This window comes from Podarcis filfolensis, assembly GCF_964270895.1.
Source record: "Podarcis filfolensis genome assembly, chromosome: 2".
Lineage (NCBI taxonomy): Eukaryota > Metazoa > Chordata > Lepidosauria > Squamata > Lacertidae > Podarcis > Podarcis filfolensis.
Genome location: NC_139605.1, coordinates 99,909,758 through 99,935,422, shown reverse-complemented (window position 1 = coordinate 99,935,422; position 25,665 = coordinate 99,909,758). Strand labels below are relative to the sequence as shown.

At 44.1% G+C, this 25,665-nt stretch overlaps 1 protein-coding gene across 2 annotated transcripts in view; it reads left to right on the top strand.

The window, feature by feature from the left end:
* The window catches only part of MAP2K6 (mitogen-activated protein kinase kinase 6), a 73,613-nt gene that overhangs the window by 25,643 nt on the left and 22,305 nt on the right, over nt 1-25,665 (top strand). For both annotated transcript variants that reach the window (XM_083598940.1, XM_083598941.1), the window contains exons 2-5: nt 9,713-9,779; nt 14,982-15,030; nt 21,325-21,438; nt 25,495-25,614. In XM_083598940.1, coding sequence (XP_083455066.1) covers nt 9,713-9,779; nt 14,982-15,030; nt 21,325-21,438; nt 25,495-25,614 — 350 coding nt within the window. The remainder of the gene's footprint in view (nt 1-9,712; nt 9,780-14,981; nt 15,031-21,324; nt 21,439-25,494; nt 25,615-25,665) is intronic.

Here is a 25,665-nt window from a genome sequence, read left to right as displayed (position 1 = left end):
ATGTACTGTGTTACTTCTGTTTTGCCACTTAAGGCAAAGAACATGAAAGGAACAAATGCAGTTTGCCCAGATGATGTACTCTGGCACTTGTGTTTCCTGAGGAGAGGCAAAGATAGATTTGACTGTCTGGACTGGAGTTAAAGGGAAACATAAAAATAAATACTGTAAATATGCCACCCAGTTTTCTTCTATACTCCTAGTGTGCACTGAATGTTAAAACGTTTCCCCAAGTTCTTTTTTAAAAACCAAGGCCCAAATATTCAACATTTGTGCAGAGATTCAGGGCAACTGTTCTTAAAGTTCATGCGATGCAGCCCTTTTGGATTATGCCAATCCATTTAGGTCAGGGGTCAGCAAACTTTTCCAGCAGGGGGCCGGTCCACTGTTGCTCAGACCTTATGGGGGCCGGACTGTATTTTTTGGGGGTAAAAAATGAACGAATTCCTACGCACCACAAATAACCCAGAGATGCATTTTAAATAAAAGGGCACATTCTGCTCATGTAAAAACACGCTGATTCCCGGACTGTTCGCGGGCCGGATTTAGAAGGCGATTGGGCCGGATCTGGCCCTTAGTTTGCCTACCCATGATTTACGTGGAGGTGGTTTGAAGAAGAAGAAGAGTTTGGATTTGATATCCCACCTTTCACTCTCTTTAAGGAGTCTCAAAGCAGCTAACATTCTCCTTTCCCTTCCTCCCCCACAACAAACACTCTGTGAGGTGAGTAGGGCTGAAAGACTTCAAAGAAGTGTGACTGGCCCAAGGTCACCCAGCAGCTGCATGTGGAGAAGCGGAGACGCCAACCCGGTTCCCCAGATTACGAGACTACTGCTCTTAACCACTACACCACACTGTGCAAATGCTACTACAGTCGTACCTTGGAAGCCGAACACCTTGTGACTTGCATGTTTTGGCTCCCGAACGCCGCAAACCTGGAAGTGAGTGTTCTGGTTTGCGAACGTTCTTTGGAACCTGAATGTTCGACGCGGCTTCTGATTGGCTGCAGGAGCTTCCTGCAGCCAATTGGAAGCTGTGCCTTGGTTTCCGAACGTTTTGGAAGTCGAGTGGACTTCCGGAACGGATTCCGTTCGACTTCCGAGGTACGACTGTAAAGGGTACCTCAGGTTACAGACGCTTCAGGTTACAGACTCCGCTAACCCAGAAATAGTACCTCAGGTTAAGAACTTTGCTTCAGGATGAGAACAGAAATCGTGCTCTGGTGGCACGGCAGCAGCAGGAGGCTGAAGTGGTGCTTCAGGTTAAGAACGGACCTCTGGAACGAATTAAGTACTTAACCCGAGGTACCACTGTACTCCATATCAGAAGTCTGATCTGTAGAAAGCTAATGGATCATATTGAACTGCCTCTCCCCCACCGCCTTCTGAATCTGCAGCAGGGCCGTCTTACCCATAGGCGCTAGGGGTGTGGGGCACCCGGGCACCGGGCTCTCAGGGGTGCCAGGCCGAGAGTCCGGGGTCCGAGAGTTGAGTCCTGGGAAGAGCCCATCCTTCGGTTGGAGTGCCACGCCAGGCTCTTCTGTTGCAGGTGGCTCTGTGCCGCAAGTTTGGGGCTGACCGAGCCAGCAAGACGCTGAGGCAGCCAGCTGGCTCCGGCCTCCTGCGCGCCTGGGACTGGGCAACCTGGGGTAGGGGGGCGCCGGGCGGATCTTTGCACCCCGGCGCCGCATATGCTTAAGACAGCCCTGATCTGCAGTTACAGGTAGTGAAGCTGGGGAATGTTTCTGCTTTGGTGAGTGGCTGACAGTTAGTGGACAGTATTGAAGCTAAAGTGGCTTGTTTGAAGGCAGCCCTTTATAGATCCCAGGAATCAGGACATGGTAGCTCTTGGAACCAGTGTATTCCCCCCAATGGGCTTGTCATAACAAAGGAGGCCATTATGAATGAATGTAGCATTAGTCAGTTTCGCTATAACAGCAGCCGTAGCAGCAGTCTCTAGGAGCGCCAATACCACCCAGTGTGGGGTGTGAAGTTCATGATGTATTGAAAACAGGCTACACTTTTTCAGCTTCTGAGGCTTACTGTAAACAACTGGGATTAGGGAAAGTGATCCTAGAAGCTGCAAGCTGAAACTCTTGGCAATGTTCTTGCTTGGAAACATTGGCGTCTCTCAGCATTTAAAAGACTTCCATTCTGCCTTTCCTAGATATGCTGAGACCCAGTACACGCTCCTCCCATAGTGCAAGCAAGTGAACGAGCCCAGGAGCCTTGGTTAACCAGAGCTTCCAGTTAACATCAAAATCAGGAGCTATGATTAATGACTTCTAAATTAGCCAGGATCTGGAAGCCAGCGCTAAACCATGGCTTCTTTCTGGTTTCTTCAGAAGCTGTCAACCATTTGTGATGGTACCCTTGTTTAGAAGCTACCTTTTAGGGCAAAGCCTTCACAAAGCATCTTACCTAATCATGAAATGAAATACATTTTGAAACAACGAAGAATCCACATGATAAAACGTTTTTTAATGTGTGGATCAGTTAGTTAAACAAAAATGAATAGGATTTTGGAACCAGATCCATCACAAAGCCTGTGTCATAAAGAAACCTCATTTAAAAAATACAGTATGATAGATAGATAGGAGAGAGAGAAAGAAGGAGGAAAAAGGAAGAGAAATTAGATTTGTTGGAGCTCCACAGAGCTTGAAATGAATTGGATTTCCATAACCTGGAGACGTCTACAAATAGACATAACCAGTTAAGGTGCCATCACTATGCCATGAATTGGATTTTCTTTACATTGAACCATGTTTGTTAGTTCACCTGGTTCAGAAGAAATCATTTTGAAGTGTGTACAGTCTGCTTAAATATTCACTATCTTTAATAATATGTGCCGTAGTACACAGACTTTGGCTTTCTCACTTCTCAGTCCTGTCTCTATACCATTTATGAAGACAGAGACCCAATAGAGATCATTCAAGTCCATGTCTTCTTGATCCCTATCTGCATGTTTTTGACAAAGATGGGCTGGGCTGCCCACCAGCCAGCATGGTATTAAGTGACCAAACTTCGAAGGAAGGAATAAGGAATGCACTTAAGAGTGCATTTCTGAATTCTGTCCTTCCTTTTGCAGGTCTGGTTTGAAACCATGTCCACAAGAAGGACAATTTTTGAATGCAAGTTGGTCTGCAAAGGAAGATTCCTGTGGAAAGTGGGTCCTGTTTTCTGCAGGGACCAGTGACACGTGGGAGCTCAAAATTGAGAACTCTCAAAAGCAGCCAATTCCAGGAAGGCTTACATTTGACGCCTGTCAGTTGAGAAGTACACACTGCAAGCCCAACTTCCAGAAGGGATTGGTGCCACTTGAGAGCTTCTGAGTGGACAGTGAGGCTTGCTATTAAAAGGCACTGAATACAACCCCTGCTTGCCAAGGAACTATTGAGAGTGCACTTTGAGGCTCCTGATTGTTCCTTCGCAGCCAAGTCTTTACCGCATTACATGCGTGTGGATGCAGAAAACAGCCTCACAGGCCAAATTAGGATCCCCTGCCGAGCCAAATTTGGCCTGTGCACTGGAGGTTCCCTGTCCCTGCTCTAAAATGAATGTGGTTGCAGAAAGAGAATGACCAATATATTGGTAAACCCAAGGATTCACAAACACAGCAGTTGCCAAATAGCCCCCTAATCTTCTTTCTTGATACCTAAGCAAATAAGACCATCATTATAGATCATTATCTAGGACTGTTAGTTAATGATTCTAGCACAGCCAAGTTAATAGCTGCCTTGCCTGTGCTGGAATCATTAAGTAACAGCCCCTGGAAAATGATCCGTAATGATGGTCTTATTTTGAAGATAACTTTCCTGCCCCCTTTTTTATATAACAAGAATACAAAGCTGAAAATGAATGAACTGCAACTAAAATATTACGTTCATTTTTCACATGGTCTAGTCCTTCCCCTGCCCCCCTCAATACTCTTAAGAGGGTCTCTTCTCCAGTCTTCAGAGAATAGCTGGAAGTGGGGAGGCAGAAAAAGGTCCTCCTTTCCTTCCACTCTGCAGTTTTAATCTAAAATCTTAAGCGCAGTACGGTGCCCAGAGCTCAGAAACTGCTCACACTAATGAAATTCCCTCTCGCAAAATGCGCCTAGAACAGTGGGTGTTTCGAACACTGCTTTACGTGCTTGACAGAAAGATTACTTTCATTTTAAATTGGGGCGAGCATTCGGGAAAATGACTTTGACAGTCCCACCCACAATTGAACCCATTCCCCCACTTTTTCTGTGTGACTGTGCACGATTTTACGCACTATTTCCAAAATGTAGCCCCTGTGTAAGTTGAGAGCTGCCTGCAAACTGCATTCACTTAAGACATACCAGCGACAAAAACCAATCACAGCTGAAAGACTAAATCCCTTTCCTTGGTACTTACTCTTCTAGTACCGTCCCACAAACAAAATTTTAAAAACTGCTAATATTGACCCAAGTTTTCTGTCTTTTGAACTCCTACCAGGGCTAGCCTTTGGGCTGCTCTGTATGTTATCTGTTGGCCGAACAGGAAACCGCAGTCATATTTTGACGCAAATATGTTTAGTATCCCAGATAGGTGGGTTGGGCAGCTGATGTGAGCAATGGGAAATAATGGAAATCAGTGTCTGTAGGAAAGGATAATGCAGGAAGCGGGCCTCATTGTTCCTCTGGTGAACCTTTCACACCCGTGGATGGTGGGAATCTTTCCTACCTGGCTGTTGTTGTTTTTTGATAGTCTCCAAGATGAATGGAAGCATGGCCTAGCTGCAGTCAGCTTGAATAGAGGGCTCAGGAATGTCTGTTTCTGCTTTGTGGTTGCTACGTCCGTGTTCGTCTCATTGCCCTGTCATTAGCATTTTGTAGATGACACCATTAGCAGATCAAGCAGGAATTCATGTGCGTTAGGCTGGAAGGGTGGAAAAGGGTTGGTTGGTTGTTGTTGTAATGCTGTGATGTTGTAACGAAAGAGGCGCTGAGCCAGTTTGAGACGGTTGTTAAGTGGAGGTCCTCAGGTTTGCTCAGAGGCAAGTACGCAGGTGTCAAGGCAAGTTGCCAGATCAGGGGGATTTCTATGAGATTGGAGGAGTATCAGTGCAGTATATTAACATGCCAAAAACCTAGTAAAGGGGAGAAGCAGGCGCGCGCGCACACACACACACTGTATTTCACAGTGCTGCCTCTTTCGTTTTCTTAAGCAGGTAAAGAGAATCCATTCTGTACCTTGCAACTTCAAAAGGGGGAATTAAAGCGTCAAGACAAAGGTGGAAAACCTGCTATGGCTATGTAATAGTGTTTGTGGGTGATATATGATATAGAAACCACAGTGCTAAGTGATATATACCGTATTTTTCCACCTATAGAACACCCTCATGTATAAGACGCCCCCTATTTTGGGGGACTTCGATTTAAGAAAATGGGGGGGGGGAGAGATACTATCAGTGTAGACATTATTTTAGAGTAAAAAAACATAGTCTTATAGATGGAAAAGTACGATAAATTGCTGGAATTATCAGTATACACAAAAGAGGAAGGATGTCTTATTTCAAACGAATCCCTCACAAATATTGGTGCGAAACCTCCCCAGACAACCTGTTTTTTGGGTGGCTATTGATTTTCATTATTGAACTTAATGGTAAGCCTGCTGAAACGGTGGTTCATTAATTCAGTCTCTGTAGAAAAGTCATAAATATCAAGTATTCGTTGCACCTATAACTGAAATCTTAAATTAAGGAGAGTTAAGATACATATACACTGACTGAGAGTACCGCTTGTGTGATAATTCATTGAGGCTTTTTTTAATTTTTAAAAAGGGACAGTGGCGGAGGAACCCTCTCTGGCACCCGGGGCGGGACGTTGAGGGACGGGGCGAACCACTCGGTGGCACACACACAACATCCGTACGGATTGCGCACGTGTGGCATCCTGGATGAACTGCGCATGTGCGGCATCCCATATGGAGTGCGCACACGCAGCAGTGGCAGCCTGTATGGATGCCGCACGAGTGGCGCCCATACTGACTGCACGTGCCCTCGGCCTCTACAGTTGGGGGGAGGCAGGGGCCATCTTGTCACCCAGAGTGGTACCCGGGGTGGCCCGCCCCCCACTTCGTCTGCCCCTGGACAGCACCCTGTGCAACTCTGTGCATACACTGGGAAATTGCGTGCTGGTTACAAATGACTGAACCCTGAAGAGGGTAATGCAAACTCTTCAGGCCAGAGAGGTATCACAAGCTTCTCTGGTGTTTGGATTTTTGAGAGGGCAGGGATGCCATAGGCTGTTTTAGAGGGCACTCTGTGTCCCTGGTCAGAGATGTCCTCTGAATCTATGACTTCTTCCCCTCAGGATGCGGAGCCTGATCCCTGGGTCATAACACTTTAGGCCGCAAAATGTATTGGGCCTGTACTGACTGAACCATGACATTCTGAAGGTGTGTAAACACTTGACCACATCATTTCTTTTTTGTTTGTTTTTTGTTTCTTCACTGGGGGTATGTTGCAGCAATTTAGAAACAAGATACTAAACACAATACACAGTTTAAAAGACATTAAAGTCACAAGGGGTATGGTGGGCCCTGAAACAGCGAATATCTTCTTAAAAAAAGGAAATCCAAGACTTGATTTTATTCCCACCCTACCCCAAATCTCCTCATTGCAGGCCATGCTGGGAATATACTTCCTTCCCCCCCCCCCCCCGCCCTTATTCCCATTGTTACAGTTGAATTTGACTTGGATTTTTTTAAAGGGGTTTGTTGTTCTCTGTGCTCCCTAGCAACCTGTAATTTCCAGCTACTTGGGCAAATGAAGGTATGTGTTTGTAGAGTGGCACCTTTATTTTTGCCAACCCAGACATGTTGCAATGACTGGAAGCTACAGGCTAAATATCGAGAGAAGCATTTTTTAACGATGAGAGTTAATTGACGAATGTTGCAATCGACGCCTGAGGAGGTGGTGTGGTGGTTTGTCCATCATTTTGAAGCTGCTGAAAACAAACAGCCCTCTTTTAAGGCTTTGAACTGGAGAACCATGGTTTCCTGATTTTGTTCAAAATGAAACCGAATGTGTGGTAGTGGGATTGTTGTTGTTGTTGTTGTTGTTGTTGTTGTTGTTGTTGTTGTTGTTGTTGTTGTTGTTATTACTGTATTATTATTATTTATTGAATTTATATACCGCCCTATACCTGGCGGTCTCAGGGCAGTTCAGGGATGCATATACAGTGGTACCTTGGGTTACATACGCTATAGGTTACATACGCTTCAGGTTACAGACTCCGCTAACCCAGAAATAGTGCTTCAGGTTAAGAACTTCGCTTCAGCATGAGAACAGAAATCGTGCTCCGACGGCATGGCAGCAGCAGGAGGCCCCATTAGCTAAAGTGGTGCTTCAGGTTAAGAACAGTTTCAGGTTATGTACAGACCTCCGGAACGAATTAAGTACTTAACCCGAGGTACCACTGTAATGTGATTTGTATCTATTGTGCCAGCACACCAGTCTTTTACTTCTGGCTGTCGAAAAGGTGGGGTGAGAGGAAAGACACAAAACGGCCTTGCAGATTTTCTCTACACATGTTCCTGTATTTGACTTTGGGAGGAGATCCTTCCACCTGACACCTGAAATCGAACAATCATAATAGCAACAGAAATGCCGTTGAATTCCTTCCAATATTTTGTAGCATCCCCACACCCCCCAGCAACACACCTGTGAACCCTTTCATTCCCATTCTTGATGCTGCACATCATGCAGTTCCACAAGACTCCTACTGTGTGCAATATAGTGCATATTTATCCATTTAGAAGATGTGTGTTCTGCTTTCTGCCTAAAGCCCTCAAAGCAGCTGACGCCTGTGTAAAACACAACAGATGCACCAGGGCCACAAACACCAGCACCACCAGCACCACCAAAATAACCAGGAACACTTATTTCTCACATGCGGTGGGGGGGGGAGGGGTCAAGGAAGCGACAGTCTGACTGGAGAATGTCCTGATGTTGTGTTAGCCTGCCTCCCTTCCTCTTTCCTTTCCTTCCCAGAGGGCAGATTGTCTCTGTGGCGACTGTGGAGAGGACAGTCCAAGTCTTCAAATATCTTGCCTTCTGTATGGATTTGTCTCATAGTACAGAGTGCAGTTTTGCCATTTGTAGTCAACCTGCTTTCTGCTCTTGTCGCATCCGGCTGCATGGCTTTCGCTCCTGAGTCTACATGCCTCCCCGGGAGTGTCCCTATTGTGGGCTACAAAATGGTCAAAAGATATGGATTCGCATCTGTGCTCCTGACCTGAGGCTTTGTTCTCTAGCTACTTCCTCCCCTGAAGAACTGGAACTTGATGCTGCAATAGATCTGCATATTACACCTTCTGCAGGGGGCCCAACTTGAATAAAATATTGGAGTGGGGGGGGTAAGCCCTTCTGCGTGCAATTGATCACATGGCATGGCACAGATAACCCATTTGAATGGGAATTCCCCTCAACTTGAGGGAGGTCCCCCTCAAACATTTTATGGGGGGGAAGGGACCTCAGCCCCTAGGAGCCCTAAATGGCCTTGGCCCAGTATACTGGAAGGAGCTTCTCCACCTCAGCCTGGACACTGAGGTCCAGCTCCAAGGGTCTTCTGGCGGTTCCCTCGCTGCGAGAAGTCAAGTTACAGGGAACCAGGCAGAGGGCCTTCTCGGTAGTGGTACCCACCCTGTGGAATGCCCTTCCATCAGATGTTAAGGAGGTTAGTAACTATACAACCTTTAGAAGACATCTGAAGGCAGCCCTGTATCAGGAAGTTTTTAATTTTTGATGTCTTACTATGTTTTAATATGTGCTGTAAACTGCCCAGAGTGGCTGGGGAAACCCAGACAGATGGGCGAGGTATATGTTGTTGTTGTTGTTGTTGTTGTTGTTGTTGTTGTTATGGATTTGGCTTCTATGCCTGTCTGGCTTGGCTAGTGTAACCTATTGGTTTTTCCTGTGTTGATACTTTAATGTAGTTTGGGCTAACATAGTAGCCTTTCAACAGGGTTCAGGTTGAAGGGATTTAAAGAAGAGTTTGGCAGGTCAGTGTATAAACCATTGCTTGCTGCGCGATCCATGTGCCTGCTTAATAGAGACTCACTCCTTCAGACCCAGCCACCCAGTTTCTGTGCTAACCAAGTCTCCGTTTTGCCCTTAGGATAAATTCATTCATTCCTGCAATTTTCATTCCATGTTGCTTCATTTTTGACTCGTGTGGATTTCAAAATACCAGGAGCAGAAAGAATCAGGAAAAGCCAGGGTATGGGTCTCTGAGCTATTTAAAACTGCAAAGTCTTTCACAGCACCTCTTTTGACTGGAAGACATGATCACAAAGGTGTCCACTTTGGTTTCGCAACTTTCCCCCACCCCAAAATCACCTGCACATTTTCATTTCCTCTCTCCATATAATGCAATGCTAGAGAGTTAAAAAATAAATTAAGGCAAGATGGACATGTCAGGACGCCATATTATTCTGCTGTGTTGAATGGAGCATTGAGAATATGCAGATGTGTGCTTGAACTGCTGACTGCATCAGTTAGAACCCGAAGTGTATAATCTGAATCCCAACAAAGAAACTTTGTATTTTGAACTCTCTCCTCTTCAGCATTCAGGTGCCTGTGTCAAATTAGACCTGGCACTTAAATCAAGCACTACAAACAAGCGCTGTGCTGCAAGATGTTTCTGAAACCTGAAGAAAAGTTGTTCTTATTTCCCACCCCCCTCTCTGTTCTTTATTTCACAGGCAGGAAGAAAAATCCAGGGCTGAAAATTCCTAAAGAAGCATTTGAACAACCACAGACGAGCTCTACGTATGTCTTGAAATCTCAGCATGATTGCTTTGGGTTGGGTTGGGGGGGGTGGGGGTTGAAGCAGGGGTTCATAAATGTCAACTTGGCGTACTAGTCAGCTATTATTTCTGGTCATCACCAATCCCCTCCCTGAGCCTCCAGGAATGCAGACTCGACATGGAAGTGAGGCAGGGTCCTCTCCCATTTGTGCAGAGTACACAGAGCAAGAAACAGCGGGAGTCTTTCTGCCGCTTGGAACGTTATTCTGTTTCTTAACCTGCTTGAAAACTGCAGTGGAAGTGAGACCTCCAGGGCAGGGATGTGCATGATCCAGGAGGTTCTGCTTGCTAGAAGGCTAGGCAAGTGGATTTGTGGACGCCTGGCTTGAAGCGATTGTACACAAAATGGGATTCTTCATAGAGCTGGTGTTCAGGGTGGCGCGGGAGTGACGAAACAATGGAAAAGCCCGCAATTGTGCAAGTTAGTGAAAAGAGACTGGGTCTGCATTCTGATATTCCAAAGCAAATGTGGTGAAGAATAGAGAAAGGGAAACCACACTTTAAATTATTTTTCTATTACTTGCTATTTAGAAAGAGAGTTAATGGCCCAATATTAAGTTGTTTTGCAAATGTGTGTTACATACCTGCGTAAGTTAACATGATAATATAGTGCAGTGCTTATTTCAGATGGATTTTGGAAAGAAGGTTGGTGATGTGAATGCTCCCTAACAAAGACCACAATGCAGAGAAACAACTCTTGCATGCCTAATGGCCTATTGACGTAAAACATTTTCTGTTGGCAAGCTCAGGGGTGTGTTAGAAGCAGTCGAACATAGTACTTCGGGGACTGTGTTTCAATGAGAAGGTGAAAACCATAGGGTTGTATCCTGTGCCACACGCAAGCAGAGTTCTGTCCACACCATAGAACATCCCCTTCTTTTTCTCTCCACATGTCTGAAAATCTGCTCTGGAAAACCTGACTATATTATACGAAGCAGGTGCCAGGCCAATGCGATTTTACATGGTCTTAAAACACTGGCAAGTCCATATAGGTTCTTCACAGACAGGCTTGTGAGGCTGGTGGGAGAGCTTTGCTTTCTTTTCCCCTTACATATAAAAAGAAGGGAGACCAGGTTTCATCAAAGGTATTTTCCTTTATAACCCCGTTTGCAACCCTTCTAAGCAAAGGTAGTCGCCCTGAACTGGCTATATTCCAAATATTATTGAACCACATCTCTGGAGGAAATAATAAAAAATAAATAAATAATTGTTCAGTAGCACCTTAGAGACCAACTAAGTTAGTTCTGGGTATAAGATTTCTTGTGCATGCACATTTCTTCAGATAGAGGTAGTTCCACCTGGGATTTCCAGTGATACTCTATCACTAGATGTGCAGCTACCAGTAGAAAAAGAATTAAATCTTTATGCCGGATCGTAGGGTCAGGATCTCTGGGTTTGGTGAAAGAGATTCTCAGATTTTTTTTAATATACCATATCTCACAAGCTCTTGGCTGCAAGATTGAGATTATTGAGTTGTCAAATGACCCATCACAGACCTTGCACCTTGTGTAAACGGAGTAAACTCTGGGAACAGTGGACAGCTGGCTGCTGTGCCAACTGAGAAAATAATCAGGGAGGAAGAAAGAGAGAGAGAGATAGAAAGAGAGAGAGAGAGAGAGAGAGAGAGAGAGAGAGAGAAAGCAGAAGGAAGGAAGAAAAGAAAGAAAGAAAGAAAGAAAGAAAGAAAGAAAGAGAAAAGTTTTTCTAGATCCACCTGTCCTTCACCCGGAAAGTGTGCTCACCTTTATCCTAACCAGATTTCCTTGGAAGTCGGTTCCATTGCTTCCAGATAAAATACATAAACCTGCTTAGTCTTGGCAGCCTCATGATGCGTATCTTGGATCCTTGAAATTTGGTGAATTGCTTGTTACCCGATGGCCCCCTGACAGTTCTTTAGGTAGCACAACAGACTCTCAACTTTTCTCATTGTACCAAGGTAAGATATGGGTTATGTCAAGGAGGCTTTCCTCTCTAATCTGCCCTGTCTGGCACTGGGCAATGCCCTGTTATTTTCTCTTTCATGTACTGTGTTTGCTGCATGCCTCTCTCTTAAAAAGGGGGTCTGTTTTAGCTTATGGTGCCTCTTTGAACACAGTCTTCAAGGCTTAGCATTTTCTGCCCCCCTCCTCTCTTCCCACAATCTCCCCACAACTCGAAACAGTGAAATGAAGCTTGATCTCCACCAGGAACCTGAGACTGCCCTTGCAGTCAATGAAAGGACTTATTAAGACAGAAGATTCTCTTAGGAGGGCTTTTAATTACCTTATGGAGGGCAATTTTCCATCTCCCACCCCTGATCTTCCTTTGATCTTTCAAGGGGCCATGCCTATGCCATCCACAGGTACATACATGGGTCTGTAGCATTAGAAAGTCAAATGCCAGGACACCTCAAAGGGTGATGTTAAAATATGCCCATAAGAGAGGACTGCCTAGGATAGAGAAAGTGATGTGGAGAGATTTTCAGAGAGATTTCATGCAGAGCCAGAAATGGAGATTCTGTAGACTTGCTGGAATGGAATGAGATTTCCAGAGCACAACTTTTAGGATTGGAAAAGGATTACAGCTGGCACTGTCAGCAAATGAAATCATCTTCCTGTCCTTCAGTCGAAGTAGTGGGATTATAGTACCAAAGGTACTTTTTTTTTAAGGCTCGGGCTTAGCAATATCAAAAAGTGCGGCTGCTCCTATAAACAGCCATCAAATGTCTACTTACTCTGTCCTCCCCTTTTAATATCTAGTTGAACTCGCCTTGTGTGGTGATGCCACAAAGTTCTACATCCCCCACCCATTGCTCCACAGGCTAGAGAACAAGCTTCCACATGTTGACCACAATGCCTAGCTTTACCGTTAAACCACACCTAGGGCTTGCCGATCAGAAGGTCGGCGGTTCGAATCCCCGCGACGTGGCGAGCTCCCGTTGCTCGGTCCCTGCTCCTGCCAACCTAGCAATTCGAAAGCACGTCCAAGTGCAAGTAGATAAATAGGTACTTCTCCGGCGGGAAGGTAAACGGCATTTCCGTGCGCTGCTCTGGTTCGCCAGACGCGGCTTAGTCATGCTGGCCACATGACCTGGAAGCTGTACGCCAGCTCCCTTGGCCGATAAAGCAAGATGAGCGCCGCAACCCCAGAGTCGGCCATGACTGGACCTAATGGTCAGGGGTCCCTTTACCTTTATAGAAGGAAGTATAGCTTAATTTAGCAGTTTGCATCCACAAGCTGCTGTTTGTTATTAGAAGGAAAGACTGCTTTCCTATTATGCGATTAAAGGCTTCGATGAGTAAGTGGTATATAATGAATAAATAAAAGATTTGCAATCTATCAGAGCAAGAGCTTTTGAAGCATACTTTTTAAAAAAGAAAAGAAAACTTTTATTGAAGATTGTCACAATGGTCACATTCAATGACCCATTTATTTTTGGCTGTAGATAGTCTGAGGGAGCGTTATAGGGCACACTTTTATATATAAAAAAAAGAGGTGCCGTGCAAGCTGGCATATATGTTAAACCCATGGGGTACACTGGTTGTGGTTTTACTTGGGCAATTTAGCTGAGCGCCTCCTTACGTATTGGATTAGGAGTCATTTGCAAAACAGGAGCATGACTGACCCTTTATGTTCCATCAGAAAGAAGGGATTTATGGCAAAGCTCAGCATTGCTCACTTTGGTCTTAGCTATTTCTGGTGCAGATTAATACAAGATAAATACAGTCTTTTTTTACAGGCTGCCTATAAATAGAAGAGTATTTCTTATTTATGGAAAAGATGTTGGCTTTTGCTGGGGGTTACCTGACTTCATTAGTTTCTTACTGCACCGTGTAATTTTTGCAGCCTTGTTTTTTCTTAGTAGAGAAACCCCAAACCAGTGATTTCTAAGGTGGAGCGGGCGCTAAAAATAGCTATTGCAGCGGGGTGAGAGAAAAAGAGTGGCAAATTCCAAAATGGGGGCTGGAATTTGGAGGTGAAATATTTTGAGTCCGCCACAGGCCCATTTCAGATCAGCTTTAGGATCATTCAGGGTCTGGTTCAACCCAATATGTGTTTGTATTGCTACTGGGGGTGTTCCTTGCCTGCCACCATTTTGAGCTAGAAAGGGGAATGCGTGTCAGAAAAACTCTGTAGGCAAGAAGGAGGGGCTTGTCACTTGGGAGGGAGAGACCGAGCTTTCTCTTTGGAAAGCTGTTTTAAAAAGCCGCTCATGAGGGTCTTGACAGCTTGTGAAAATTGTCTACTTCTCCCTTTGTAGATAGTAGTTGCAATTGTTTTTCCCCCCAATTTTTTTTAATTGGTTTTCCAAAAATTCAAAACAAACAAACAGACAAACAAACATACATACATCCTGTTTAAATCTTGGTAACATTATTAAGTGACTTCCTCAAATCCCCTTGGTTGAATTTCATTATATATCATTTTAACAGTTTCCCAAAATTGATTTTCTCAAAAAATTAACTTAATCACTTAAAATCTTTCATTCTTTCTGATTTAACTTTAAACATCTTAAATCTTATCCTTACATATTTAAATCCTAAGTCTAACTATTATTTGCAAGCTTTTCCAATTAAGTTATCTTAACATATTTAGCTAAATAGTCTTTAAATTTCATCCAGTCTTGCTGGTACTCCTCCTCCTTCTGGTCGCGGACTCTTCCAGTCAGGTTGACCAGCTCCGAAAAATCTTATCATCTTCATCTGCCAATCTTCCACTGTTGGTACTTTCTGTGTTTTCCAATTCTTCGCTAACAAAATTCTTGCTGCAGTTGTGGCATACAAAAATAATTTAACATCTTCCTTGGGCAATTCCAAACCTGTTATTCCCAGAAGTGTAGCTGCAATTGTTAACCATATTTCTTACCAGGAAGTTGGATTAAAAATGGGAAAGACTCCTCCTTCCGAGTGACCCTTGGCTAATTCTGATGTTGTGTATACATGACATGTATTCACATTTGGTTCCCGGCGCATGGTCTAAAGAAAGTGTACAGCGCACCAGCCTCGCTGAAGCTAAGCAGGCCTTGGATTGCCCCATGCCTGGGACCCTTGCCTGGGTCACCTTGATTTCCTTGAGGGATGAAAGGATGGAATAAAAATGAAGTGTTTGTATGTGTTTTATATGAGCCCTGAAATACTTCCTTCCTAATCTGTTTTCTGGGCCTTCTTTTTTTTCTATTTTGCAGGCCACCTAGAGATTTGGACTCCAAAGCCTGCATCTCCATTGGCGACAAGGTACGGTGACGATCAAATACAGCTTCTAAAGATTTCTGTGCATCCAGCTGGGAAGAAGTGAATTTAAGGGGTGGCTTATAAATAATCTGCTAATCCCATTCCTTGGTACAGAAGTCATTGAGCTTCTTGTCCCTCTTTCCTTGATTCACCTGTTCACTTTATTACAAATTTCACCTACCAAAACAAGTTAAAGGTTTTGACTTTTCACCTCTTTGCTGATGTTGTCTTTGTATTTGGACGCTCTTGGAGTAAAGCTGTGTATTTTCTCCCACATTGCTTGGGGTATCAAGGAAGCAGCTCTGTTTTACTCAGGAGCAATGGTAAGACCTATGTGGGACCCTGCTAGGGAGTGTCTGGCTGGTATATGCAGGCCCTCATTTGATGACACTATGCACAACCACTTGGTGGTTGACACCAAGTTGTTGCAGTGGTTTGTGCAATCACACGACTGTACTTTTAAAAGCAGCTTCACTTACAGCATGGGTAGGCAAACTAAGGCCCGGGGGCCAGATCCAGCTCAATCGCCTTCTAAATCCGGCCCTTGGACGGTCCGGGAACCAGCATGTTTTTACATCATTAGACTGTGTCCTTTTATGTAAAATGCATCTCTGGGTTATTTGTGGGGCATAGGAATTCGTTCATCCCCCCCCTAAAATCTGGCCCCCCACAAAGTCTGAGGGACAGTGGACCGGCTCCCTGCTGAAAAAGTTTGCTGACCCCTGACTTACACTATTGCTCCCTTGCCTTCAAGACAGACACGAGTCGAACACTGCATTCTCCATACAAATGTGTATTGCAGCATCCCGTAGTCCACAAATTCAGTTGACGGCTGACTTAAGCTTTTCATGAGAGCATCTGTTTATGAATAAGAATATCGTGTAAGTCCAACAGTTACTGCTTGGCATCCACCTAAGTTTGGAAAATGGGATGCAAATGATAACCAAATTGTGTTAACGCGAAACTGTGTCAGGCAACCATCTGCCTTTGCTCCAGAGAGGCTTGACTTGGTGACGCTCGCTATGCTAAGTGTGTTTTGGAACAGGCAATATTCACGTCCATAGAACTGCGGTTCTGTTAAGTGAAGTCCAAGACTGGATGTGCCGTTGTCATAGGAATCCCTCCTATGACTGCAGTAGATGCAAGCTAAATGGTCAAGTCTTGCATATTTTTAATAGTTTAAGATCTAAGACACATGTGAGATGGCTGCAAAATCAAACGGAAGCCTGCTGTTCGACCACCAGTACAGAGAAACCCAAACTGACTCACGAAAAGTCTGTTCCATGTGGGATTTAATGGATGGTGAACTACAGCTCTGATTCAAACCAGCTTTCATTTTTTTTTTTAAATATGTTTCAAGTCCTCAGGCTTTGGTGGGTGGGATATTGAAATGCATTTTTGTACCATTTAAAATATATGGGCATCATTTGATTACATTATTTTAACTTGGGTGTACTGAAGTTACAGGGGACCAGGCAGAGGGCCTTCTCAGCAGTGGCTCCCTCCCTGTGGAACGCCCTCCCATAAGATGTTCACGGAGATGAAGAACTACACAACTTTAGAAGACATCTGAAGGCAGCCCTGTATCAGGATTTTTTTAAATGTCTGATATTTTATTAGGTTTATCTATGTACTGTAGAGGGACGCGGGTGGCGCTGTGGGTTAAACCACAGAGCCTAGGGCTTGCTGATCAGAAGGTCAGTGGCTCGAATCCCCACAACGGTTTGAGCTCCCGTTGCTCGGTTCCTGCTCCTGCCCACCTAGCAGTTCGAAAGCACGTCAAAGTGCAAGTAGATAAATAGGTAGTGCTCCGGCGGGAAGGTAAACGCCGTTTCCGTGTGCTGCTCTGGTTTCACCAGAAGCGGCTTAGTCATGCTGGCCACATCACCCGGAAGCTGTACACGGGCTCCCTCAGCCTATAGAGCGAGATGAGCGAGCAACCTCAGAGTCGTCCACGACTGGACCTAATGGTCAGGGGTACCTTTACCTTTACCTTTCTGTCCCTTAAGCTGCCCAGAGGGGCTGGGGAAATCCAGCCAGTTGGGTGGGGTATAAATAATAAAATTATTATCATTATTATTAGAAACAAAAACGAAGAATTCAAAGATCTGACTATGGGAATAGTTAAGAAAAAGACCTGTATACAAATCCCCTGCAAAAAAAAAGAGCAGATTGCCTCATTCTCTGGTGACTCCTACTGCTCCGTCAAGGAATAACCCAAATTAATAGGCCTGGTTGCGTTTCCCAAACCCCGCCCCCCTCCAGCTTTTTATGTAACATCTCTACAGAGGCACCTGCTTACTGATATTAATAGCAACAGTTGCTCAGCACCAAATGCTTATTGCTAAGCTCTGGCTAGCATTAGCAGCTACCTCCAAACACTTGCTCTCGCTGCTGTTAAGCAAGAAAGCTACAAGGCGTTGTTCTCAAGGCCGTAATTTTCAAGTAGACCCAGTATTCAACTTTTACGGCAGGGGGACCGCTAGTAAAACGAGCGTCGAGGTGAGCCAGCAGGTCCACTGCACCTATTTAGAGGAATTATGTGAGTTTGTCAGCAGAACATCAGGTGTTCGTGTCGCTGGTCAGTGCTGTTTGGGTATAAAGGCAAAAGGAGGAATTCCATATGTTCTGAAATGTCCCATGTCTGCACGCCACACGGTTGCTGCAGATGTAGCGATGAGAAAAAGCTTAATCCGTTGGGCTGTCGCATTTTTGTCCAGTTTGTGTGTCTTCCTATAGGCTTCTAGTTGGTCATTTAAGAGGAAGAAGATGCTGCACTAAATGGACCTTTGATCTGATCCAACAGAATTATATATATACTAGTAGTGCTTTTTCAGGGGGTACGCATACCCCTAAACATTTTGTGAATCTTTGTACTTTTGTCCATTTACTGTATTTATTTTTTCCAATTTGAACTATAAAATGGTGATTTTCTTGAGTCAAAATGAGAGTACCCCTACACATTTTTTAGAAAAAAACTGTGTGTGTGTGTGTGTGTATTTATATATATATAATTTTTTAATTTAGTTTTCAAAAGTTTGCATACTTTACCATCAACAATACCTCTAATTTACCCATTGACTTCCCATCCCCCTCTCCATAGCATTCTATGTTTATCTTTGAATATTTTAACCGATAACACTCCATATACACCTCCTGAGTTATTAGTCTTAATGTGTGTTTAATATATTAAATGGTGTGGAAATTAAACAATCAGTCAGTCAGTGTTTCTCCCATCCTCTCTAATTTGGAAGTCTCCACGTCCCTTTTCAGGTACTGTATTGCTTGAAGGCCAGTTCTTACCAAATCTGTGACATTTTTCTTGGTTAGAAGAGGGAAAATGCAGCAGGATTGATGTAAAGGCTGATACAGATGGGCACTAGTGCCTTTTCTGTTCAGTCTCACACCTAAGCTGCAGAGTGCTAATTTATTGGCAATGTTGTATATTCATTAGCATTTTATAGGTCTGCCTTTCAGAGACCTAGGCCCGCCCCCCCCCCCCCGCTATTTTTGGTGTTTTGAGATGGGAGGGAGTGAGAGAGCCATCTGGAGCACAATGACCCAGTATTGCATCAAAGAGATGTCTGATGTAGAATGCCTTTGTTCCAAGAAGAGCAGGTTCCCTTCTGTCCCTGGAAGGGAGAGATGTTCCAAAAGGTTCGTAGAGGAAGCAGATTTTGATCTATAAGTTGTACATGCATTTGCTGTTGCAAATCTCCCCTTCATCCCAGCTAGTGTCTTTTAAAGAGAGCTGGAATTTGGTCCACCGCTTTTGTCAGCAATTAAAGGCACAAAAGAATAAAGCTGTTTCTCCCTCTCAGGACTCAACATGTGAAAACCCATAGTAGTTTATCTACAACTAGAAAACAAGGGAGGAGTGTGTAAAATTCAGGCATAGTCCCAGTGGCCAAGCCAGACATCTGAACTGGAAGGAATGGGGACAGGTCGTCATCCTTGCAGATGAGGTGATCAAACCTCCTGTGCCAACTACTTAACTTTTTGTCGTCTAGCCCATGAAATAAAAATGTGGGTATAGAAAGCAATGTGCACCCAATGTGTCTAACCTTTGTCTTGTGTTGTCTTGTGTTGACATGTGCAAAAGTCACAGCAGGTGTACACATTTCCCCCTACCCCAGTGAACATCGTTGCAAGAGAGGGATGACGTAAATTTGCTTGGAAGGGGGGGGGGGGAAATCACTTCGAACCTTTTGAGTAAACTGATTTTTTAAGAAAAGTGTTTTATAGTGATGTAATCTAGAAATAGACATTGAACTTGCTGTTTTGTGGAACAAGTGTACACGGCCAAAGCCATGGGTAGATCTTCTAAATCCGGCCTGTGGACCATCCGGGAATCAGCATGTGTTTACATGGGTAATAATAATAATAAGAAGAAGAATGTGTCCTTTTATTTAAAATGCATCTCTGGGTTATTTGTGAGGCCTGCCTGGTGTTTTTACATGAGTAGAATGTGTGCTTTTATTTAAAATGCATCTCTGGGTTATTTGTGGGGTGTAGGAATTCATTCATTCCCCGCCCCATACATATAGTCTGGCCCCCCACAAGGTCTGAGGGACAGTGGACCGGCCCCCTGCTGAAAAAGTTTGCTGACCCCTGGTCAAAGCAATGCTCCGTTTAAAGAAACGATTACCCATGCCTGTAAGAGAGAGGTGCTGCCCCCAGCTTCAGAACTCGAATGGCATAATGAAATCCATCCAAGCACTTTTGAAGAAGTAAGGATATGTCGGTGCTCCAGAGCAGCCTTGCATGGGGAAAAAAAAACAGCTCCTCCCATGGTAGCCATAGGCAGCCAGCAATTGCATGCAGGTGAGTGTGCAGGTTAGCGCAGGAGGCTCAGACCTCTTCTCTTCCTCCTCGGCTAGTCTGGTTAGTTTCTCTGCTGTCTGCAAAGGAACAGAAGCGTATCCTCAGCTCTGTCTCTTCTACTCCCATCTGTTGAGTAGAAGGTCATGCTGCCTTATACTGAAGCCTCATCCAGATTTTTGTGCCTCATTTCTATGCCCAGGTCCGCACTTTGAGGCTCTGTGTCCAGTTAGGGAAATTTTTTTTTTGTAGTTCCGGAGCTTTGCCTGCGAAAACCTGGGTTTTACCGCTGAATCGGAGCAATAGGGTTTCCTGCAGATTGATGCTTGCTCTGATTCAGCTGTAAAACGTGGGTTTCCCCAGGGAGAGCACTTGGATGAAGGATGGAGGAAACAAAAAGCACCCAAAGAGCTTTAAAGCATTGATCCGTGCCTGGAAAGCACGGTGCAAAAGGAAGTCTGAATGAGCCCTGAGTCAGACCGCTGGTCCACCTAGCTCAGTATTTTCTGCACTGGCTTGGTATCAGCTCTCCAGGGTTCCAGGCAAGACTCTCTTCCCAGCCGTGCCCTGAGATGGCGGGGATTGAACCTCTGACCTTCTGCATGTGGAGAAGGGAACTTCCTCCCTCTGTGGCCAGCACAGAATTCTAGCCTAATAGACTCTTAGTGGGCTAGTAACTATTGTGGGCTTATTTACAAGCCTTCTCTGTATGCACAGATTTGGAAATTCAGAGCTAAGTCATCCATTGAGTAAAAGGCTTCTGGGAAATGATATATAATGAGATGAAAAAGATGTTGTAATATACATTTTTTTTAAAAAGAGAAGCATTTTTACTTGGTATTTTAAGTGGTGATATTAACAGACAGGACAAAAAATTGTTTTTATATGCAACAACAGCAGCAAGAGTACTGTTGGCACAGAAATGGAAACAAGAAGAATTACCGATGAAAGAAGAATGGCAGCTGAAATTAATGGACTATGCAGAATTAGATAAGATGACAGGAAGGATTCGAAACCTGCAGGACCAGAGATTCTCAGAAGACTGGAATAAATATGTGAACTATTTGAAAAGCAACTGTAATCAACATATTACGCTAGTAGGACTGCAAGAAGTTTTGTAAGGAGGAATATGTGAAATATTGTAAGGAAGGCTATGATGAGAGAGTCAATAGATAAGATAATTAAAAGCAATAGTGAAATTAAGAAATGTAAATTAAGTGAAAAAATTGGAAAATTTTCAGATGTGATTGATGGAAGTCCAAAAAACTGTAAGATGTGACCTATGTTGAATGACTGTTGAAAATGATATATCAAAAAACTAATTTTTATATATGTGTGTGAGCAGCCACCAGTTTGGACGCATTAGAGATGGAGCTGCCCAGTCCGATGAGTGGGGTACAAATGAAAGTATTATTATTATTGGATAACTACACTTTTTGGCTCCTGGTGACGTTCTCTTGGCTTTTCTCTCCACAGAACTTTGAAGTCAAAGCTGATGACCTGGAGCCGATATCAGAACTGGGCCGCGGTGCATATGGCGTGGTAGAGATGATGCGGCACATGCCCAGTGGGCAAATTATGGCCGTGAAGGTAGACTCCGTGGTTATTCCTTCTTTGAACGCATTAACTGTCCAAATTAACTCCTTACCTTCCCAGCAGCTATTGACCTTTTTCAACACTTGTGTGTTTATATATGTGTCTGTGTGTGCATTTCTCTCTCACACACAGAGAGAAACATACACAAACACACATGCACAAATGCTTTGATAATTGATTTATTGATTTTTAATGGTAAAAGTAATATTTATTGAAGTGCTGACCTGGTGGGAGGACTCGAGCCAAACTCTGGGGATTCAGTTAGAGCAAGCTTGAACTTTCATCATTCATTAAATCTAAAGAAGTCCCAAAGATCAGCCTGTTTTATTGTTCTGGATTCCTTCCAATGAACTGGAGGATTGTGTTCAATTAAGCAGGACATCATTAATATGGAGTAAAGGGGTGGGACTTGACTTATCTTACGAATCCCGTCAGCGGAAGCCAAGCATAAGGGCTTGTTCAATGCGGCTTTCTTCTTGCCACCTTCCCCATTCTCTGCCCCCCACCCAAAAATTGGCTCTTGCTTGGGAGAACCCCCAGAACAGCAGGAGGGGGGAAATTGTTCTAATTGGCAAGCAGAATTGCTTGCGCAGATGGAACATTCAGCATAGCATGACGTTGAATTCCATCCTAAGACATTTGTATTCTAGCTGCCATCTATTAGGTCAAACCACAAAATGCCTTGGATTCCGCAAGTTATATTTTTATATTTAAAAATTAAACTTTGCATTCTTGCTTTGGATTTGGAGGAGATTTCAGGGTTGAAATACGTGGTCATGTTTCCCACCCAATTATCACCTGTTCGTGCTCCAGATCAGCCTTACAGGCTCTTTGGAAGAGTTTGGCTGGCTCCCAGGGGTGCCAACTTGAATAAAATATGGGGTGGGGGGAGGCACACCATTTAAATGGCAATGCCCATCAACTTGGGGTGGGGGGAAGCCCCCTCAAATATTTTATTGGGGGGGGCAAAGCCCCCACAGCCCCTAGGAGTTGGCTCCTATGCTGGCTCATGTTAGAATTGGGGTGTTTGACGAGGTGAATCATTGGTCTCTTGACTCTTGTAACTTGATTGTTTTGCCTTTTCCCTAAAATGTATTGAGTCTCTCCAGGACGATTGCTTTCAAAATGTGGGAGCGGTACTTTTCAACGTTGAGGGCTATTTGCATCCGCTCTCAGCTTGTCTTGTGTGAACTGAACTAGGGATGTAAGAGTTGGTGTTGCATATGAATGCATTTTGTTAGTACAGTGGTACCTCAGGTTACAGACGCTTCAGGTTACAGACACTTCAGGTTACAGACTCCGCTAACCCAGAATTAGTACCTTGGGTTAAGAACTTTGCTTCAGGATGAGAACAGAAATCGCACGACAGTGGCGCAGCAGCAGCAGCGGGAGGCCCCAATAGCTAAAGTGGTATCTCAGGTTAAGAACAGTTTCAGGTTAAGAACGGACCTCTGGAATGAATTCAGTTCGTAACCAGAGGTACCACTGTATACATCTTTTGAGTGTGTTTGGATGATCACATCTTGACTTAAGCTGACGTATGAAGAGACCATGTGCACGGTCGTAACACTTAACTAAGCTGATACATGGCCATCAGAACTGGGCCTTTGACATCTTGTCAATAGGACAGGTTTTCTTAATCTTTGCAATCTGCCTTTAGGCATGAATGCCACTCTAATAGCAATCTATTAATGTATGCGTACTCCTGTTCCCTAACACAGTGGTTTGGTTATGATCTTGATTATCAGCCAATATTGTCTTTGGGCTGGGTCCAAATGGACATAGCACAACCCTGTGCATGTCTATTTAGAAGCAAGTCCCAATGAGTTCATGGAGACTTTCCCCCCGATTAGTGTCCATTGGATTGCAGCCAAACAGTTGGACTTGGTTGTCTTGTCTTTGTCCCATTTATTTCAATGGAAACTGACAAAGGTGGGCTCCAACGTTTTCTGTCCATAATAGAGCCCAAAGAACTGGTCGAAGATGTAAATTGCCTTATTCTCGGTTAGGATGTTGTAAAACAGTAGAGCCCGATGTATTTCCATGTTAGATAGTCCTCACTGGAGCAAAACATAACCTGTAAGTATATGAGCTTTGTGGATGGCTACTATTTCAAGTACTTGCAAGCATGTATTTCATAGAGGGCCATGTTTAATTATGTATTACTAAAATGTTTTGTTTATAATGATTTTTCGAATTGGGTTTCAGTTTTAATGAGAGACTTTAATTTTGAAATCTTCAAATCGGAAAGAGGTGGGAGGAATCATTTTATTCAAAACCGTTTCACATTCCCAGTGGATTAAAACGCTTGGGGGAAAGTTTTACTTCTGCTTATATTGGCATGTCCCACTGAAGCTGTTGATCCTACAAACTGGAAATGATTGTTGACGTTCTCATTTCCTTTCTGAAAGCTGTTAAATATATATATATCATGGGCCTTTGGGGACAAGGTCAGGTACTGGCACCAGTGTCATATATGGTTACAAAAGTCCTTTGAAGAGGGTAGTAACCATGGTTAGCTCACTGTTAATCCAAGGAATGAGCAGCTATAATTTACATTTCCCCCATCTGGTCCAGAGTGCCAAGCTGTTTTAGACCCCAGCACATGGTACTACTGCCTGCCAGGTATTTTGACACATGGACCACTGCAAAAAATAACTTCATCTTGGTTAGTGCAGTTCAGTCCGTTAAACCATTTTTTAGGATCCCAGTTGTACAGTAAAACCATAGTTTAGCTTGTTGAGCTAAGTTCTGCTGTTGTGGAGGGCATGAGTAAGGAGACACCAGCAAGGCATGCCTGTTATCTTGCAAGCAAAGAGGCTGGAGACACATGGAAGTTACCTTTAACCATGGTTCACTTATCACAGAGGCAACAGATTACCATGGTTAATGCAAACAATGCCCTGGAAATCCACTACAGTTTGCAACCAGTCTTCCATTATGGTTAAAATATTCAAAATACTGGTTAAGTTTTATGTCCGTGTAGGGTCAAGTTGATCTGATCTGAAACTTTACAGGAGCTTTGGTGTAAACCCTTTCAGGTAACCAGGGGCCTCCTGTGTACATTAATATTGGTGGACATGTTTAGGCATGTAGGGGTGTGTGTGTATATCTATACACACATATACATACATATATCTGTATATGTATGTGTGTTACACCCACCCACCCGTTCTTGACATGAAGCTGAATGAGAGAGTCCTTGCTGGGTGCATCAGAGGTGCTGCACACACAGAGAGCCACCAGATTGGGGCAGGTGAGGGATGTATTGCTAAACCAGAGCCTCTTTCAGTTGCTTCCCTCCACCAAATGTTCTGCCATCATAGCTTTGTTAATGATGGAAAAACAGAGAAGAGAGAGAGAGAGGAGATAAAGCACTTCTGTAGTAACAATAATCCTTTGCCCTTCTATAGCACCTCACATCCGAGGATCTCACAGTGCTTCCCAGACATAAATTACGCCTGTGAGGTAGGTAAGCATTATTATCCCCATTTCACAGAGGCACAAAAGAGGCTTAAAGGAAAAAAAAAAAAAGCAACGTGCAAGCATGGCCTCTAATTTGGGGTGCCTGTTATGAGACACTTGCAACCTAAGCTTATGTATGTCTGCTCAGAAGTAAGTCTCCCTAGTTTCAATGGGAATTACTCCCAGGTAAGTGTGCAAAGGGCCACATTGCCACTAAAGCATTACTTTGCCATTAGGAACCAGAGTTCCTCGGGAGTCAGGGTTTCCCAAGACAACATCTCTGCTGGCTTTGAGCTTCTGTGGCTGCTCCCGCGATCCGTTTTTAGGTTGTGAGATTAACCTAGGTTACCTTGCTTTTAACTGTTAGGCCACAACCATTTGCCTTTTCTTTTTTGCTTAAAGTATGGGGCGTTGCGGAGGTGAAGCTGCCTTAGGAAAACGGAGGCGGCGCTGTTGACGTTTGCTTGGCGAAATGATCCAAGCAAAGTCACTCCTTTTTTGTACCTGGTCAGTGAGTTCTTGGACGAAATTCACACGGCTCAGGGGAGGAGGAGATCCAAAGCTGAAAACGAGTCTTTCTTTCAGCGAATCCGAGCTACAGTGAACAGCCAGGAGCAGAAGAGACTGCTGATGGACCTGGATATCTCCATGAGGACAGTAGACTGCCACTTCACTGTAACTTTTTACGGTGCACTGTTTCGTGAGGTACGGCTTCGTAGGTCTCCTCTTGTGTCCTTCATTTGGGCTGCAGTCCTT